Source organism: Aethalodelphis obliquidens, unplaced genomic scaffold (genome assembly GCF_003676395.1).
Source record: "Aethalodelphis obliquidens isolate GAN/ISIS:26980383/991018 unplaced genomic scaffold, ASM367639v1 scaffold126, whole genome shotgun sequence".
Lineage (NCBI taxonomy): Eukaryota > Metazoa > Chordata > Mammalia > Artiodactyla > Delphinidae > Aethalodelphis > Aethalodelphis obliquidens.
The window spans coordinates 1,572,139-1,592,746 of NW_020838070.1; the positions used below are offsets into that span (position 1 = coordinate 1,572,139).

Sequence of the window (20,608 nt, forward strand, 5' to 3'; positions counted from 1 at the left end):
ATCCACAGAAGCCTCAAATCCCCAGAAGCTGCTGCTGGAGCACAGTGCATACAAGCTGTGCAGTGTGTGTGCCCGTGTACACGGGGATGTGTTCCTGATGGGACTGGCACGTTCTGCCCCAGTGGTGTGTCTGGGGCCGGGGGAGCCAATGTCACTGCCTTTGTGTACACACACACACACACACACACACACACACCCACACACACGCACAAACACAGTTCTGGGACTTCTGGAATGTGCACTGGCTAGTGGCTGCTTCTCCCTCCCTCTCCTGAGGCTTCCGAGAATCCAAGTTCTGTTTCTGAAGTAAACCTACTTGCTGTCTCCACCTCTGCTTATGAATCCAGTGAGGACATCATGGGCAAATACAGGTTCTGGTGGCAAGAAAGCTGTCTGGAGCCCAAGAGATCTCACCATCGCACGTATCTGCCCTAATGGCTTAGACTGGGTGCAGAAGACACATCAAACTCCCCTTAATGCGGTTATGGAAAAGAGGATTTTAGAACTCAAGTTTTCATCTGATTGTCTTCTAGGTGAGCTCTGCTCTTATTTACACCATCATAACCCCAAACAACATAGACATTTTGGACAAGAAGAGGTGACCAACCCATGCATTTCTGGGCAACTGATTTTCAACAGAGGTACTGAGACATTTCAGTGGGGAAAGAACAGTCTTTCAACAAATGGTGCTGGGCTAAGTGAATAGTTCCATGCAAAAGAATAAAGTTGGACTCATCTCACACCATATAAAAAAATTAACCCCAAATGGATCAAAGACCTAAAGGTAAGAGCTAAAACTATAAAACTCTTAGAAGGAAAGAGGTGTAAAGCTTCATATCTTTGGATCAGGCAATGGTTTCTTAGATATGACATATAAAATGTGCAAATATTATTATATATCTGATAAGAGTCTAGTACCCAGAATATACAGAGCTCTTACAACTCAACAATAAATAACCCAATTTAAAAACAGGCAAAGGACGGGACTTGCCTGCTGGTCCAGTGGTTAAGAATCTGCCTTAAAATGCAGGGGACGCGGGTTTGATCCCTGGTCAGGGAACTAAGATCCCACATGGCACAGGGCAACTAAGCCCACGTGCTGCAAGTAGAGAGAAACCCGTGGGCCGCAACAAAGAGCCCATGTGCCACAACTAAGACCCGATGCAGCCAAAAATAAATAAATAGTACAGATGAACTGGTGTGCAGGGCAGAAATAGAGACACAGATGTAGAGAACAAACGTATGGACACCAAGGGGGGAAAGTGGTGGTGGTGGTGGTGGTGGGGTGGTGGGATGATTTGGGAGATTGGGATTGACATGTATACACTGATATGTATAAAATGGATAACTAATAAGAACCTGCTGTATAAAAAAAATAATAAAATTCAAACAAAAATAAATATTTTTAAAAAGAAAAAAAGCACAATGCTTTCAAAGAATAAATAAATTAAAAATAGGCAAAGGAAAAAAAATAGGCAAAGGATTTGAATAGACATTACTCCAAAGAAGATATATAAATGGCCAATGAAGACATGAAAAAGTGCTCAGAATCATTAGACAATAGTGAAATACAAATCAAAACCACAGGATGGCTATAATAAAAGAGACAGAGAGGGCTTCCCTGGTGGCGCACTGGTTGAGAGTCCGCCTGCTGATGCAAGGGCCACGGGTTCGTGCCCCGGTCCAGGAAGATCCCACATGCCGCGGAGCGGCTGGGCCTGTGAGCCATGGCTGCTGAGCGTACGCGTCCGGAGCCTGTGCTCCGCAACGGGAGAGGCCACAACAGTGAGAGGCCCGTGTGGAGAAATTGGAACACATGTATACTATCAGTGGAAATGTGAAATGGTGCAGCCCCTGTGGAAAACATTTGGTAGCTGCTCAGAAACTTAAATAAAGAGTTATCATGGGACTCAGTAATTCTACTCTTAGGTACTTACCCAAAAGAATTCAAAACATATGTCCACACAAAATACTTGTAAATGAATGTTCACAGCAACATTATTCATAATAGCCAAAAAGTGGGAAAAAAATGTTCATTAATTGATGAATAAATAAATTGTAATATATCCATACAATGGAATATTATTTGCCCATGATATGTGCTATATAACGTGGTTGAACCTTGAAAACATTGCACTAAGTGAAAGAAGGCAGTCACAAAAGGCCACATATTGTATGACTCGATTGATATTAAATGTCCAGAAAAGGTAAATTCATAGCTAATGGGTAAGGGACTTCCTTACGGGTAATGAAAATGCTCTTGAAGTAGACAGCAGTAGATGTTGAATTCACAACCTTGTGAATATACTGAAAACCACTGAACAGTACCCTTTACAATGGTGAATGTTATGATATGTGAATCATATCTTGATAAACAAACAGATGACCTCTCAGAGAAAGCTGTAAATGTGTTTGTGGAATAGTTACAGAGGGGACGCAGGTGGGGACTCGATCTTGCTCTAAAAGCCACACTCTAAAAACAGACCCACAAAAAATCCAAGAGTGCAATTTGCAGTGAGTAGGCAATGATGAGTTCTGGAAAGAAAGGGGTAGTTTCCACAGGCAGAGGAGGAGGGGCATTTGCTAACCACTTATATGTGTCCAAACCACGAGGCCCCCTTCTGAAATGAACTAGGGTGTCAGACTTTTTACAAGGTCCTCTGTGAGGTCCCGGCTCCTCATGGGCTCCCAGGAGGTGGTGTGGTGAGTGATTAAAAGCAGGGGCTCCCGAGTCCACCTGGCCTTGCTTAACACATGGCTGTGGGCCCCACAGTGTGAACATTATGTTCATGGACTTAATTCCCTTACCTGGAAAATGGATGTGGTATCAGCACCCATCATTTATGACTGTGACAAAGATTAAATGACATAATACAGGTAAAGTGCTTAGCACAGTGTCTGGCACAAAGTGATCAATAAATGTTAACCTCATTATCATTGATAAGACTGCTTAGCCTCTGTATACACAAACATAAACGTGTAAGGAAAGGAACAGATTTACTGAAATACTCACTAGCATTACCAAAACAGTTACCAATTAGAAGTGAATCCTAACCTATAAGAAAGATTTTAATGACAAGCGTAGACTGGGTGTTAGAATAAGTCAGTGACTTAATGCTTAGAGAAATGTCACCAAACAGCAGGAAGCTTGTGTGATCAATTAGAGCTTCTGTCAAATCAAAACCAAGATCAAGGGGAATTCCTTGGCAGTCCAGTGGTTAGGACTCTGCACTTCCATTGAAGGGGGCACGGGTTCAATCCCTGGTCAGGGAACTAAGATCCTTCAAGCTGCAGGGCACGGCCAAAAAACCCCCCAAAAACAAAAAACCCAGGTCAAGGTGAAATGAAGCTCACAGAGCTTCATCAGAATTGGTGAAGGATCCAGTGAGAATAAGAGAGACACGTACATCAAGTGGAAAAAAGGGCTAGAGATGAGATTTTGAAGGAAAGGCAAAAGAAAGAACATTTTTAAAAATTTTGAGGAAAATGAAACATAGAAATGAAACTGGGGGAAAAAAAAAAAGGAAAAGAAATGAAACTGAAACCACTACAGTTCTTCCACTTTGGTCTGGTTCAGGGCCGTGTTTCCCAAAACCTTTCTGTTCGAAAATTGTTTTTTTTTTTTTTGGCTGCGCCGCCCGGCATGTGAGATCTTAGTTCCCCAACCAGGGACTGAACCCAGGCACCCCCTGCATTGGAAGCGCAGAGTCTTAACCACCGGACTGCCAGGGAAGTCCACTATTCGAAAATTTTTAAACTTTGTGCTTTCATTTAGAGAACATCTGGAAAAAAGGTATATGTATTATAAATACTTATGTATGAAGTAAATTAAAAGCATGGCCTGGAGAATCTGAATGGCCACCTTATAAAGTACCCCTGAGAAGTGATCCTGAGCCTGCGGTTTTCCTGAACATGCGGACTATTGTGTTGGTGATACACAGTATTATTTGGCAGTCAAGAGCCACTAATAAAAGCAAAGAGGGCTTCCCTGGTGGCGCAGTGGTTGAGAGTCCGCCTGCCGATGCAGGGGACACAGGTTCATGCCCCGGTCCGGGAAGATACCACGTGCTGCAGAGCGGCTGGGCCCGTGAGCCATGGCCGCTGAGCCTGCGCGTCCAGAGCCTGTGCTCTGCAACGGGAGAGGCCACAACAGTGATAGGCCCGCGTACCGCAAAAAAAAAAAAAAAAAAAAGCAAAGAGGTAGGCTGCACATGCTAAGAATCATTTCCCCCAAGGGAAGGCCTCATGACAATGACCTCTGACAAATATTACTAACCAAGGTTTTGCAGCAGTGTATGTGAGGGCAAGCAGTAGGAGAACGGATGTCACAGGTACACCAGTAAAATGACACCACCACCCAGTGAGCATGCATGCTGTGTCAGACACTACTCTAAGCATTTGACAGACCTAAATTCATTTCATCTCCCCAGCATTCCTTTGAAGCATTCTTATCCCCATTTTACAGATGAGGACATCAAGGTCAGAAAGGTTGAGTAACTTGCCCGAGATGGCAAAGCTGGTTGATGGAGGGCTCAGGCAGTCCGGCTCCTGAGTCCACACTTTTTACCATTAGACTGTACCTATGCATGATATAATTATAATTATAATTCAGGATATAATTATAATTCAGACCCAATGAGCACAAAAGAAGCTATGTGGGACAGTCGATCCTCTCTTCACAAGGCAAACTGTAATTTGGCTTCTGCAAAACATTAATAAGTTTCATTTGGAATGTTATGGGTTTTGCACTTCATGTTTAATTTGTAGATTTTTTCTTTTTTTTTTTTTGGCCACACAGAGAGGCTTGTGGGATCTTAGTTCTCCGACCAGGGATTGAACCTGGGCCCTGGCAGTGAAAGCGCAGAGTTCTAACCACTGGACCACCAGGGAATTCCCAGTTTGTAGATGTTTTGACTTTATAGCTGTAAGAGTTTTAAGCACAACGTGTTTATGCCTAATTTTAAGTTATATACATTTAAGCAAACTCTTATGTGTTGGTGAGCATCTTTACCATTAAAACATATACTCTAAGAAATGCTGGTCTCTGTGAATGCTCCAAGACAAACTTCCAGCCCAGCTCTAAGAATGATGGCGCTGGCTGTGTGCTTGTGTGTGTGTGTGTGTGTGTGTACGTGTGTGTGTGTGTGTGTGTACGTGTGTGTGTGTGTGTGTGTGTGTGTGTGTGTGGTGTCTGCCGCTTCCTCACATCACTGTCCAGTGTTGGTCTGTACATCCTGACCCTCTTCCCTTGAGTTCCCCTGGAATACCCAGGACAACACTTCCCATGCAGGGTGGATGGTCACTGATTCAGTGGCCTTAAGCTGGAATTTTCCAATCACAAGACTCATGAAAGATAAAGGCGAGGCACATGACAAAGAGAAGGCTGGCTGGTCTGCGGGAGGAGGGAGAGACAACCAAGGGCTAAGACAGGTGACTGAGCCCCAGTCACGCCACGGGCCCAGCATCTCTGGGGTGGGGGCTGCTCCTTCCCAGCACGTTATATCCAATCCTTCCGTTTGACATGTGAAAATTCTATCTGATGTGCTCAATGTTCGGAGGCCATTTCTGGGACCTACCAGACATTCTTACGTGTGCATCTCACTCATGGGTATCTCACTTGATTCTCAAACAGCCCTATGAGGGAATTTCCATTTTAAAGATGAAGAAACAATAAAATAGGTAACTAATAAGGACCTACTGTATAGCACAGGGAACTCTACTCAATATTCTGTAATGACCTATATGGGAAAAGAATCTAAAAATGAGTGGATATAAGAATATGTATAACTGAATCACTTTGCTGTACAGCAGAAACTGAAACAACATTGTAAATCAACTCTACTCCAATAAAAATTAAAAAAAAAAAAAAAGAAAAAGATGAAGAAACAGAACCTCAAAAAGAGTTAGCCGTGTACGAGACATTACTGGGCTTGTAGGTGGTGGAACGGGGCTTGAAACTAGATCTGCTCCAGGGCCAGTCCCTGACACCCAATCCTGGCGTGATTCCCACACCGGGTGGGAGCCCTGTGAAGACCTGAACCAAGGTGGGGGGAAGGGTGGGAACACCAGGAGTGGAAAGGTCCTAAACACAGCTGATGTAACACAGGTCCTACTAGAGGAAATGCTTCAGAGACGGCTACCATGTTTCACCTATGAGACGAGCAAATTTCCAAAAGTTTGATGACACCTTCTGTTGACAAGCCTGAGAGGACACAAGCACAACCCTGATGGAGTGCAAATAGGCAATATCTGTGAAAATTACAAATTAATTTATTCCTTGGCTCAGCAATTTTGCTTCTGGGAATTTACTGAACAGAGCTAGCTTGCGTAGGCCTAAAGGACCACATACACAGGTTATTGATAGAAACACTGAACTCCAATGTCCATTAAACTCAGGGCTGATTCAATAAACTAAGGTACATTCATACAATGGAAAAATCTGTAACAGGAAAAAAAAAAAAAAAAAAGAAGCTCTGATATGAAAAGATCTCCCAAACAAGGTATAGAATAATTTATACTAGCTTTCGTGGAAAGAAAGGAATAAGAAATAAGAAAGATAATAACCTATAAGGGAAAAGAATCTGAAAAACAATATATTTTATATATATATAACAATGTTATATATATTATATATATATAACATATTTATATATATGTATAAATAACTGAATTACTGTGCTGTACACCTGAAACTAACACAACATTGTAAATCAACTATACTTCAATTTAAAAAAAAAAGAAAGGGCTTCCCTGGTGGCACAGTGGTTGAGAGTCCGCCTGCCGATGCAGGGGACGTGGGTTCGTGCCCCAGTCCGGGAAGATCCCACATGCCGCGGAGCAGCTGGGCCCGTGAGCCATGGCCGCTGGGCCTGCGCATCCGGAGCCTGTGCTCCGCAACGGGAGAGGCCATGGCAGTGAGAGGCCCGCGTACCGCAAAAAAAAAAAAAGAAAGAAAAGAAAAATTTAAAATTTGTACATTCATATTTGTTATAGATGCATTTAGAAATTGGAAAAATATGCAAGAAATTAATAATTATGGTTACATAAATACAGTGGGAAAGTCTTTTCACTGTATATATTTTAGATTTTTTTAAACTATAAAAATATATTATCTATTCAAAAATTAATGTTAAAAAGCCTGAAGGAAGGAAGGCTCTGGCCAGGCTCCCTTCTCCAGTCCAGTTCGTCATTGCATGTCCTCCTCCTCCACACACTTGCTCGTCCCCATTTGTCTGCCACCCCCGTCCTGGCATCACTCAGGTTTTCTGTCCCCCAGAAGGTCTTCTGTGAGGTCCCAGAAGATCACCCTTATGCACTGTGCTTCACTGCACTTTTTTGGAAGTTGTACATAGAGCTCTGAACTGTAAGTTTCCTTCTCTCTAGATGAAGACGACAATAATATTTCACACTAAATCTCAGAGATTAAATAACTTGTTACAGGTCACCAGGACAGAGATGGGGCTGGAACCAACTCTGAGCCCCATCTAAATGCATTCTCCCCACTGGCCCCAGTCTGCCTGAAGGTACAGCTCCCAGCAATTCCAGTCTCTGGGGGAGAGTCCCTGCCCCCTTCATCTGTCTTTACGCCCTAACAGAGTTCCGTGCTCAGTGACAGGCAATCACATGCCCCAGGAAGGGAGGGAGGGCAAGAGGAAGAGAAGAAGGAAGGAGAAAGAGAGGGAAGGGGTGGGGGAGGGGTACTCACTCTTGCAGAGACAGGTCCGAATCGTCAGCATTTGCCATCCCCAGGTCTGAGTCGCAGGACATGGGCTCCTCGGAACGGTCTGGACTCTTGGAGCCATTCTCTTGGAGCAGGCAGCTGTCAGAGTTGAGGCTGCAAGAGAGCTGGGATGAACTGGCCGTGTCCAGACTGAGGGAGGAGGCCGTGAGCCCCCTGTTCCGTCGGATCTTATGGCCCGAGTGCTGGACCTCGATGTCCTCCGAGCCTGAGGAATGGGAGATGGAATCCAGAGACTCCTTCCGCTGTAGTTCCACTCCGGAGGTAGTGAGGGGGTCGAGCTCCGAGAGCGGGCAGAGCCCGGAGAGGGCCAGCGGGGTGAGCGTCCACTCGTTTAGGATGGCAGACTTGTAGGAGAGCTCAAAGGACAGGGACGTCAGGCCCTGCAGGAAGCTCAGGAGGAACTCGCCCTCCTCGGCGTCACGGAGCAGGGCCGTGGGCTGGTAGTACTCGCACAGGCGGGCCTGCTCCTGCAGCAGCAGCTTCAGGTAGCACTCCATCAGGCCGTCATTGAGGGCCAGCCGCAGCCAGGCCCGGCAGCGGCCCACGTCTGTGCTCACGAAGATCAGGTGCTCCAATTCCGAGATGATGTGTCTGGGAAGGTGGAGAACACACGTGTTTTCAAGAAACAACTCCAAATCATGGACATGTCATTTTATCCACTGGTTAGCAAGAGCCAGTAACAACGACCACAAATATACATAGGCATGAAAAGCTCCTGGATAGCAGTGTTCAAAGGGGAATTTAGAAAGGTTCAGCTCTAAACCCCCAACTTTTTTACATTTAGTGTCATGAAGGATTGTTGCCATTTTCATGACAACTACCCGTCCGGCCCCTGACATCATCTGCTCATCCAGGACATGTCTGCTAAGCCCCTAAATTTTAGGTTGAGGTCCTTGGAGCTGCGAAGACACAGGGTAAAGTCATGGTCCCTACCCTCGGTCCAGGAAACCGCCTTTCAAGGGCATATTGAGGTGAGCCCTGTTGTTAGCAGAGCTGGGGTGAGGGCTGGGTAATCACCTCTGGGTTGGAGTAAGAAAAACACCACAGAAGAGGGTAGTATCTGAGCTGGGCCTTGAGAGACTACAAGAGGCAAAGATGGATGGAGAAACTTTGAGGCACAAGGGACTGACGGAGAAAAAAGCATAAAGGGTAGGAAAGCAACAGACTGTAACAAGAGTGGGGAGCACTCCAGTTACAGCACACGGACGAAGAGTGGGTGATTGGGTTGCAAAGTCAGGTAATGCAGGGCCTTGAGTATCAAACGGGGGAGGCAAAGCGGGGCGATGCTCCCCACACCTGGCTGTGCACCCGAATCACCTGGGGAACTAGGTTAGGATACAGGTTCCGGGGCCCCAGCCAAGTGAAGCAGACCCCAGGCTGGCGTTTGGGAGCCTGTGGGCTACGGGTGTTTGCTCAGGAAAGTTACGTGCTCGCAGCTACGCAGACTTCAGGGTGGGGTGTTCCTACCCAACCCGACCCCACGTGTACCAAACTCAGCTCCTGAATGCCTCGGTCTGATGTAAATGCCCCTCCTCTGACTACCGCCAACCCCTGTGCACGTCTCCTCCACGGGAGTGCGGACCGTACTCTGCAGAACCCAGTGATGGAGCTCCAGTCAGCTTAAGCTCAGTAAATGTTGGCTGACTGACCAAAGGAAAGACAGAATGAGATAAGGGGGACAATTAGAAAGGCACTGCCACCCAGGAGTCAGGTAAGAGCCTGAGATAGGGCAGCGGCAGTAGCACGGGAAGGAAGATTAGAGACTGACAAAGGCACCTTCGGGCAGGAGGTGGCATTTAATAGCCCCGAGAGGCACAGTGTCAGCTGCCTGCTCTGAAGCCCAGGCGGTTCAGGGCAGGGCCAGCAAGACAAGTGTCTCAGAGCACACATTCAGAGGCTCTAGCTGGATGCCACTCTTCTTAAGAAAAAAGAAGCAAACCCTACCTTGTTACAAGTATGATACGTAGCACACAGATGTGCAAACATCCTAAGGCAGGGTCAGCAAACTTCTGGAAAGGGCCAGACAGTAAAGATTTCAGGCTCTGCAGGCCGCACAACCTCTGTTGCAACTACCGAATTTGCCAGAGGGTGGTACAAAGAAGGCTCCTGCTCTTGCTTAGGGCACCCAGCCCAGGGGCTCGACGCTGCCCCAGGCCATGGCCTGAGGGGCTCACTGAGCCCTGGTCTAACATCCCCCCACCCCCACCCCGCTTAGTCCACCATCTCCTCTCCGGGACACAGGGCTCTCTGTGCCTCTCCCGCACGGCTGGAGGGAAGAGCCCAGCATCCCACACTCTGAAGCTCTTCGCCGACGTGAACCGCCTCCACCCCCCGCCCCGCCGCCCCCAGCAGCTCTCACTTGTGGGTGACAGCTTTCAGGAGGGGCCAGAAGACGGGCTGAGGCAGAGGCTTCTGGTGGGCACTTTTCTTCCTTTTCCCTCCGGCCTCGGCTCGGATGTGCTTGGTGTGCAGGCCGTGGATGAAGACGGCTTCCAGGGCACTGCACATGCTGTTGGCATCTCCGTCTTCACTTGTGACTGCTGTGTCCAAGGACACGTACTGCTTCTGCAGTGCCTTCACGGAGCCCACTAGCTTCTTCTTGATGACCTGGGTGGCGCCAGACATAACACAGGCCTTTAGAGGCTCCTGTGGCGACCCCTGCAATGTGACTCTTCCTGTGGCCAAACACATGGGTCCACATGCATGCACAAATCTACATACCTGTGTAGCACAACGAGTGCAGGCTAACAGTAGAGAATGAAAGCAGAGAGAAGTAAAGGAAAATCGCCCCAAGATGTGTTAGTTTTTGCAAAGATACGTGTGTTTTAAAAATTTCTTTGTTTTCTATTTTTTATTTACTTATTTATTGGCCGCACGGAGAGGCTTGCGGGATCTTAGTTCCCCGACCAGGGACTGAACCCGGCCCACGGCAGTGACAGCGCTGGGTCCTAAGCACTGGACTGCCAGGGAAATCCCTGTTTGTTTTTTAAACCAAACTTCAGTGAGCTGAGAGCCATATACACCTTGTGTTTAAATACTGGCTCCATCAGAGTTACAGCTATGGGAGCTTGGGTAATCCATTTAGGGCAGGGGTAAGGCTTTCCACCTTAATCACATGACCAACATTCCACTGAGAGTCAACAGGTTAAGAGTCAAAAAGTGCTGCTTTAGAACAATAAAAACACCCAGAAACAGGAGCATGGTTTACATGAAGAAAGATCCTAGACCTGGCAGTCAGAGCCTGGGTTTAGTCTCAGCTCTGTCAGTCACCAGTCGGGTCACCTCAGATATTTCACTTAACCTCTCTAAGCCTCAACTTTCTCATCTGTTAAATGGAAATAATACTTGGTGATTTGCAGCTGGGGGTATTACTCTTTGAAAGTAGGACTAGTTTTTTGGGTTTTTTTGTGGTACATGGGCCTTTCACTGTTGTGGCCTCTCCCGTTGCGGAGCACAGGCTCCGGATGCGCAGGCTCAGAGGCCATGGCTCACGGGCCCAGCCGCTCCGCGGCATGTGCGATCCTCCTGGACCAGGGCACGAACCTGTGTCCCCTGCATCGGCAGGCGGACTCTCAACCACTGCGCCACCAGGGAAGCCCAGGACTAGTTTTTTACTCATCCTCGTGCCCTCAACAATGGGCCTGGTTCTTGGCACATGTACTCAGTAAATGTTTGCTAAATGAATAAATTATAAAATATACCTAAAGTCCTTTGAAAATACATAGTTAAGATCGTTCTATCATAATATAAGTACATATGTCAAAATTACCTAAGGGTTTGGAAAAGGACTGGAAGGGATTGCAGAAAAACTGGTTTGAATTATTAGGTGATAGGATTATGGACAAATATTTCACTGTTTCACTTTTATTTTAGCCAACACAATTAATGTTAATGTTCTTTGAAAAGTTAAATGTTCCTTTTTTAGAACAGCTTTAATGGGACATAATTTACATATCATAAAATTCACTCATTGAAATACACAGCTCAGTGGTTTTTAGTACATTCACAGAATTGTGCAACCATTTCCGCTATCTAATTCTGGAACATTTTTATGACCCCCAGAAGAAACCCTGTACCTATCAGCAGTCACTCACTATTCCCTCTCCCCCAGCCCCTGGCAACCACTGATCTACTTTCTGTCTCTATGGATTTGCCTATTCTGGACATTTCTTATACATGGAATCATATGATATGCAGCCTTTTGTGTCTGACTTCACTTAGCGCGTTTTCAAGTTTGTCTGTGTGGTAGCATATATCAGTCCTTCATTCCTTTTTATTGCCAAATAATATTCCATTGCATGGATATATCACATTATATTTATCCATTCATCAATTAATAGATATTTGGGTTGTTTCCACTTTTTGGCTACAACACTGCTATGAACATTCATGTTCATAGTTTTTTGTGTAAATATATATTTTCAATTCTCTTGGGTGTATACCTAGGAGTGGAATTGCTGAGTCACATGCAACTCTATGTTTCACTTTTTGAGGAACTATCAAACTGTTTTCCACAATGGCTGTACCATTTTACACTCCCACCAGGAAGGTATGAGAGTTCCACCTTCTCCACAACCCCACCAATACTTATTATTGTCTGCCATTTCGATTACAGTCATCCTAGTGGATATGAAGAAGTATCTCATTATGTTGTTTTTTTTTTTTCTGGCCACGCCGCACGGCGTGTGGGATCTTAGTTCCCCAACCAGGGGCTGAACCCATACCTCCCCACCCTGGAAGTACGGAGTCTTAACCACTGAACCACTGGGTAAGTCCCTCATTATGATTATTTTTTCTTACTATTTTACTTTTAAAATAAAATTTGTATTGGAGTATAGTTGCCGTACGATGTTGTGTTAGTTTCAGGTGTAGAGCAAAGTGAATCGGTTATACATAGACATATATCCACCTTTTTTTTTTTAGATTCTTTTCCTATACAGGCCATTACAGAGTACTGAGTGGAGTCCCTGTGCTATACAGCAGGTTCTTATTGGTTATCTATTTTATATATAGTAGTGTGTATACGTCAGTCCCAATCTCCCAATTTATCCCTCCCACACCTTGTCCCCGGTAACCATGAGTTTGTTTTCTACGTCCGTAGTGACTCTATTTCTGTTTTCCTCATTATGGTTTTGATTTGCCGTTGTCTAATGTCTAATGATGTGGAGCGTCTTTTTATGTACTTATTGGTCATTTGTATATCTTCCTAGGAGAAATCCTTGGTCCTCAGGTAACCTACATGCAATCTCCATTGTTTTTTGTAAATCTCCATTTTATCACCAATAAGATGATCTAGAAAGGGCAGGCTCTCCTCGGAGCCTGCTTCTGCTATCACTTTTTCTCAACTCCAGGCCTCTCTTTCTGAACAGTGCAAATGCATTTCAAAGTGAGAAAAAACAATGAAATGGCTGTCCCAGGCACCCCTTCCCCCACCCTTGATTCTCCCTTGTTGCCTACCGGGATGGCAGCCCGGGGGTCCAGTCCATTCTCCACCGCTGAGAGCATTTCCACTCAAGCAGCAGCTCCCCAGAAGAATCACATGACACCTACAGGGACAGACACGGCCGGATGAACAGTCACTGTGCCCAAACGATCTCCTCCCCACGCCCCACCCCCATCTTACTCAACCTGCAACTGCAAGGACTTTCAATACAAAAGTAAAAACTGAGAGTGGATTTTAAGGATGGAAACAAGGAAGGAAAAAAGATTTCGTGGGGTGTGCCATGGGCGGGTCTATCCCAAAGGGTGGGTAGAAAGGGCTCTTGACGCCACTCCAAATGCTGGCACAAAAAAGCAGGGAATAAAAGGCTAATTTAGGGACCTCCCTGGTGGCGCAGTGGTTAAGAATCCGCCTGCCAATGCAGGGTACATGGGTTCAAGCCCTGGTCTGGGAAGATCCCACATGCCGCGAAGCAACTAAGCCCGTGTGCCACAACTACTGAGCCTGCACTCTAGAGCCTGTGAGCCACAACTACTGAGCCCGTGTGCCACAACTACTGAAGCCCGCGCGCCTAGAGCCCGTGCTCCGCAACAAGAGAAGCCACAGCAATGAGAAGCCCGCACACCGCAACGAGGAGTAGCCCCTGCCTGCTGCAAATAGAGAAAGCCCGCGTGCAGCAATGAAGACCAAACACAGACAAAAATAAATAAATAAATAAATTTATTTTAAAAAAAAAAAGGCTAACTTAGATACAGATCTGAGGCTGCAAGGGGGGATGCTGCAGCTGAAGGTGCCAAGAACCCACAGGGGCCGGGAAGCAGGGGCTCACAATTCACATTCAGGGCCTGGGCTCTGCAACTGTCCCGACTCCCGTCCCATCCCAGGGTCGGCCAGCTCAGTGGGGAAAAGTACAACTGAAACGCCTTCAAAAGGAAGGGCTCTCTCGCCACACAGCCGCTTCTCCTTTGGGCTGCAAAGGTCTAGCCTGAGCAGCACAGGGACACGTCTGAAGGGGAACAACACGGGTTCTGATCTCAATTTGCCACTAACCAGCTAGGCACACTGGGGCATGTATCAGACCTCTTAAGGGGAGACTGTGAGTATGGAAAACGCTGAGCGCAGGGCCTGATATTTACCGAGGATAAATGGTATCTCTAACCCCAGTGGATGCGGCCGCCCAAATCTACAGGCGAAGAATGCCACTACCTAACTAAGCGTGTGCTAGCAGCTGAAGTCAGTACGCAGAGAAATCTCTCGGGGCAGCTGGCTCTCTCCCGGGGTGGCTGAGGCCAAGGGTGGGGTGGGGGCGAGGACTGCGGCCTGAGCGTGAAGGGGCTGCTGCCTGGCCTGCCCCACCCCGGGAACTTGCACAGGGCAGGACTGGACAGGCACACTCACATCTAAACAAATCTCTAGTGGCCACACAGCTAAGCATGAGGGGACACCACCACCACCAACAAAAAATAATAAAGAGAGAGAAAATCAGGTTCCTGCTTTCTCTGCTCTCAAGAACCCATGGCCCAAAGAAGTTAGTAAAACCAAGACCGGTTAAATGGGTTTTGTGCCCTTTACATGTGTTACCCCATTCATTCCTGATAACCATCCTAGGAGTGTCTTATCATCTCAGTCTGACAGGTAAGAAGTAGAAGCTGGGCTTCCCTGCTGGCGCAGTGGTTGAGAGTCTGCCTGCCAATGCAGGGGACACGGGTTCGGGCCCTGGTCTGGGAAGATCCCACATGCCGCGGAGCAACTAAGCCCGTGAGCCACAATTACTGAGCCTGCGCGTCTGGAGCCTGTGCTCTGCAACAAGAGAGGCCGCGACAGTGAGAGGCCCACACACCGCGATGAAGAGTGGCCCCCGCTCGCCGCAACTAGAGAAAGCCCTCGCACAGAAACGAAGACCCAACACAGCCAAAATTAAATAAATAAATAAATTTTTAAAAAAAGAAATAGAAGCTTGGGAAATTCCCAAGATCCCAGGGCTGGTAAGTGGCCAACTCTACCAGCCGCCGCCAGGACAACAGCAACCCAAGCCCAAGAGAAACCCCCAGATTCCAGGAGGAGTGCGACCACCTCCCTTCTGGAAGAGGCGGGTGTGGGCTGGGGCTAAGGGGGCGACTGGCGAGGGGGCAGGGGAGGCCTGGGAGGAGGGCTCTTCAGCCGGGGGCCCCGGTGAGAGGCCACAGTGGAACACTGAGGTCAGTCTGGCAGGAGAGGTTTACAGGGGGACACGAGCATGATGCTTGGAGATGAGAGAGGCAGAGTGGCCCTAAATGGTAGGAGCTGCTCTGACTCAATCCCTGGCCTGTGGAGTGGGCAGTGGGTAAACAGGACCCAGAGCCAACCTCTCCAAGTAAGGACATGCAGAGGGAGGGAGGTGTGTGGAGGGCGGCCCCCGCAGAGCCAACTCTGGTCAGGGTGTGAGAGACCCCAGAACACGGGCCCCCGGCCTCAGGCCTTGTCTGACTTACCTCACCCTCACCTCACCCCCCTCCCACCTACCAGGGATTCTTCAGGGCTCTCCTCCACACTCCAGCCACCAGCGCCCCAGACAAGGGGACATGTGCTGCAGACAGTCCCTCTGGACAATGTTCCTTCCAGGCCACCCTTGTGCAGCCCAGGAGGCCAAATCCAGGTTCTCTGGCTCCAAGACCCTGGGTTCCAATCGCCTTCAGCAATTCCAGCAGCCGAAGGCCTCCCCTCCGGCCTGCCCTTCTAGAGCCTCAAGCTGCGAAACTGCCCTTCCCTCAGCCAGCCACGGGCCAGGCCAGGAAGGGCTCAGGCCTCAACAATCTGAAGAACAGCCCGGATCCGTTAAAGCCTCATTGACTAATTAACTAAAAATAGTATTCATGGGACGGAGGGAGGCCTGTTAGTAAGTGGGTCCTCCAGCCCAGTAAGGGTCTGCTAAAAACCCAAAGCAAACTGATGCTGAGAGGTCAGAGCAGGGGAAGACATGTATTCACCCCCTAAAACCAAGAGTCAGAAAAGCCACAAAATGACTGACGACGGTGCAGAGGAGTCCAGAAGGAGAATGGCCACTTGACAATTCACAAAACAGGACTGAGGCTTTGGGGTTCGGGCCACAATCCAGGGCACAACTTTCTTTGCAAGAAGCCAAAGCACCCCACCTATGTGGGTCTGCTCCATCATGCCTCAGGGCGCAGGAGACACGAGAACTTGCTGACGGAACCATAAGGGGGCTTTGGGTCTCCTGACTGCTGGGTCAGCACTCCGTCATTCTCCAGACCCCCAGTCCACCTTCCTATGGGACTGGTTTCACTTCCTGTCCCCAGAACAGTCTTCATTGACACCAAAAGCCAAAGCAAAGAGAGGCGTGGCTGCAAGGAGACCTAGGCTAAAAAGAGTTAAGGAGAGAACGTGGGCAACATTACCAAAGAGCTCTTCAAACATTACTGGTGGAGTTTAGCAGAAAAGGTGACTTCTGTCTGCCTTTTAGGCAACTCCTAACCACGAGAAGTCTACCTCTCCCCGTAAGTATTGATTCATCCTGACATGGCTCTCCTAGCTTCTCTAATCTCATTTAATTCTTAAAACAATCCTGGGGACTTCCCTGGTGGTGCAGTGGTTAAGAATCTGCCTGCCAATGCAGGGGACATGGGTTCGAGCCCTGGTCTGGGAATATCCCACATGCCACGGAGCAACTAAGCCCGTGTGCCACAACTACTGAGCCTGCACTCTAGAGCCCGAGAGCCACAACTACTGAAGCCCATGTGCCTAGAGCCCATGGTTTGCAACAAGAGAAGCCACCACAACAAGAAGCCCATGCACCACAACAAAGAGTAGCCCTGCTCTCTGCAACTAAAGAAAGCCTGCGCACAGCAATGAAGACCCAACGCAGCCATAAATAAATAAATAAATTAAAAAAAACAAAAAACAATCCTGTGAGAGAAGGATGATTATCCCCGTTTTACAGAGGAGAAGACTAAGGCTCAGCAGAAAAGAGCCCCAGGTAAGGGACAAAACTGTCTGGTTTCCTCATTCTAAGTCTTGTGTCAGACTTCACCAGACCAAACTGTCTCAGGTCTCTGGTTCCAAGAGTTTCAGGCAAACTGATTACTTATAGACTAGGTAATAATTAACTTAGTACTCAGAAAGCTCCATTTTTATCAAATAAGGCTAAAATCAACAAGAAACAATCTTACCCATCAGGTCTGTAGTCCCAACCAGCTGAGGCCACATCCTTTCCATGGTACACAGGTTTCACAGCTGTCCTTTCTTAAATGTTCCAACACACAGGAAGGAATTGTTCTGGTTGCTTTTCTTTATTATACTGCCTGGGCTTCTGCAAACATCCAATTTCACTTCTTTCAGAGACCAAGGAAGAAAGAAAAAAAATGGCTTATATGAGACTTACATTAAAAGAAGAAATGGATGGCTTGGCTTCCCCGCTTCTGAAACACTCCATCCATAGGTAAACAGCAACCTCTCCTCCTTAGAGACTTCTCAGCTATTCTCAACAGCCTCCTCTCTACAGCCTGAATCCAATCCTGTACCGGGCTGTTCAGAACAAACAGCCTGACGTTTAAGCCATCCAGCTGCTGTACCAGTTGATGAGTCATGATTTTCAGTTGGAAAAGAATGACAAAGTTATCAGTTGGAAAAGAATGACAAAGTTATCTTCTGATTCAGAAAGGCAGCTGATCTTTCAGACATGTTAGTGCTGAGTAAACTGCACCTCCTCCCACCTGTAAAAGGCTGGATTTCTGGACAAGTGTCCTGGAGGGCGGGGGATGCAGAGAGTGTGCTGGGGAACTGCATCTTTGAAGCAATTGGATACCAGCTGGAGGGCAAGAAACGTCTAGCCTGTGATTCCCAAACCAAAGGCTAGTGAGTGAGCCCAGAAATGTGAATCAGTGAACAGGGGGTAACTTTCTTTCCCCCCTCCTTCCTTCCATTCAATAATACCCATCTCCCCCATATTTCTGTCCCATCCTTAGGATTCCAGCAAGGATCAAACTCTGAATGACTAAAAACAGGAACTTTGCTCAACTCGTTCACCATTACATTTCTAGTGCCTAGAACAACACAGAGCACGCAGTGGTGCTCAGAAAATACCTGCTGAATGAACAGAAGAATAAAACAAAAATAAGGCTCAGGGGCAGGTTATCTCCATTTCACAGACCGAGGAAAGCTGAGGTATAGAATTCTCAGCCACGATGCAACTCCTTTCATTAAATCACCCTGCCAGCAGGCTGAGACCACTCTGATATATTGCACCTTAATAGGGGGTGGGGTGGGGGGACACTGAAGGGAGAGCTTCAACTTTCAAAGGAACAAGACTATAAACGGCAAAAGCAAAGACAGCGGGTCCTGTCTGGGGCCCTTTAAAATTGCTGCCAGACGGCCAACCCTCTGAAGCCAGGTCACTAGAATTCGGAGAGAATGTGTGCCCTAAAAGCCCAGGAGATGATAAATGCTGAGCTTGGGGCCCGGGTGCCTCAAGAATGTCCCTCTGCCTCAGCTACTCAGATATCTCAACTCCCCACGTTCATGGGTAACCAAATGGCCAAAACTCAAAGATTCAGCACCTGCAAAAAGAGGAAGTGATTCAACAGCCTCTGTACTCGCCTTCGCCTCCTGGGAACCCTCTCACCTACACTCTTCACAACGTGTAACATCATCTCTGGCGTCCACTGTGTTCCCTGTGTTAAGCATTGGGACAGGTCTGCTGTCAGCTCCAGCCGGGAGGAACACTGGGTGAGGAGGGTCCTTTACAAGTGCCAGGACAACACACATGGACGTGGTTCTGTGACCATAGTCACACAGTGGTACTCCCTGAGTTTCTCCTGGGCCAGAAAACCAGCCAAAAGGAAGTGATGGCTTCCATTGGCCCAGGCTGTGAGTGAGCTAGGTGAGTGGCCATTCCTCACCTTCCAGGTATGTGGGCGACACCCACCATTCCAGCAGTAGCACAAGTCATTTAATATGAACGCTAGACCCATAATCGCTGGGAGCAGGTACAGGGGACAAGACACCCGGGAAAAAAAATCCCTGACCCTGACCCGAGGGCGGATCTCTACTTCTCCACACTTAGTTACCACCTGAGGCCCTGCATGCACCCATCAAGGTGCTCAGTCTCTAACTGCTGGGCTCCCAGGAAGCACCTAAATTTGGCTGTTGAGGGGCAGCCGGTGGGGTTGGCAGGGGACTCTGCACTAAATTCTCAGATTGAATGGGGACGAGGGTCAAGAGAAAAATGGGTGTAGAGCTGAGGTGGGGACAGCAGAAGTGAAAGGGCAGGAGATCTCATTTTTAATAAGATTGGCTGAGGGTGGTAGTAACTGGGGCACCAAGAGTTGGGGGTGGTTTAGCAAAGACTTAGGGATGGGGGTGTCCTCTGATGGCTGGAGATGGAAAGGAAGTGTATGGTGGGCTAGGAAGTTAGGGTTTGAGTCTGTGAGGACAAGATACGTGTAAGACTTGGGATAGGGCTGAGATCAGAGTTATCAAAAAGAAAAGGGTGTGCTCAACAGGGCATCTACTTTAGTGGTGGGTCTTAAATGAGAGTGGGACAGAGGTGGGGAGCTGACCAGCGGGGTGTGGGAGATTCGGATAAGAAAGCTGATCCCGAAAAGGGCAAACCGGAATGGTGGGTCCCGAGGAGGCCTGTGTGCAGCATTAGCACGGCCAAAGGGGTTGACAGGTGAAGACGAGCTGTGTTAGAGGGAGGCGGAGGGATGTGGCCAAGGTCGGGGTTGGAAGGGGGCTACAGGGCGGCTGCATTTCCGCAAGACCGGCAGTGAGAGGGTGGGGATAAGGGCTGGGGTCAGGTCACGAGCGGCAAATAGAGGGGAGAGGCCAGCAGCGGCAGTGCGGGCCGAAGGCTAGTTGGAGTGGGGCGCGGGGCTTGGGCTGGGAAGGGTGAGGACTCTGAAGCAGGACAGTCTCAAGGTAACCAGGGGTTTGGGATCACGGAGAGGGCTGCTGTTCCCTGTTCGCCTGTTCCCGTCCCGGCCTCGGCGCCCCTCTGCTGCCCGCCTCGCCCCCGACCCCTAACTCACCAAACGGAGTGGGGAGGGGGGCGGGGGCACTCCCGGTCGCTGCAGCCCCTAAGACTCCGACCGGACGCTGCGGCCTCCGGACTACTGACAACAGGAAGCGGTTCCCGCGGCGCCTGACGCCGTCCATCACGTCGGCTGGGCGTCCGGCCCCGCCCTGGCCCTCGGAGCCAATCGCGGGGCGCGGAGGAACCGCGGGGCGGGGCCAGCGCGCTTGGACGCTCCAGGGTTCCCAGGCCGGGAGCAGAGACGTGATCTGGGAGACTCGCGATTCTCGCATTCCTGTTGGGCGCAGAGAGGCAACGCCACAGACACCGGGCGGAGTGCGTTCTCACTGCCTGCCTCTCGCAGGGTCTGCGTCAGACGAGATCCTGGCTTCTGGGTTTCTGACCTTATCTGGCCGCA

General features: G+C 48.5%; 1 protein-coding gene across 8 annotated transcripts in view; it reads right to left on the bottom strand.

Annotated features, from left to right (window-relative positions):
- Positions 1 to 20,324, bottom strand: part of PLEKHM1 (pleckstrin homology and RUN domain containing M1) — a 50,875-nt gene extending 30,551 nt beyond the window's left edge. For 6 of the 8 annotated variants that reach the window (XM_027098853.1, XM_027098852.1, XM_027098848.1 and 3 more), the window contains exons 1-5: positions 20,207 to 20,324; positions 17,348 to 17,509; positions 13,199 to 13,287; positions 10,101 to 10,348; positions 7,706 to 8,332 (exon numbers count right to left, since the gene is read on the bottom strand). In XM_027098853.1, coding sequence (XP_026954654.1) covers positions 7,706 to 8,332; positions 10,101 to 10,348; positions 13,199 to 13,246 — 923 coding nt within the window. In that variant the 5' untranslated portion in view covers positions 13,247 to 13,287; positions 17,348 to 17,509; positions 20,207 to 20,324. The remainder of the gene's footprint in view (positions 1 to 7,705; positions 8,333 to 10,100; positions 10,349 to 13,198; positions 13,288 to 17,347; positions 17,510 to 20,206) is intronic. The other 2 variants (XM_027098850.1, XM_027098855.1) reach the window with 2 other exon arrangements.
- Between the last annotated feature and the right edge of the window lie 284 nt (positions 20,325 to 20,608).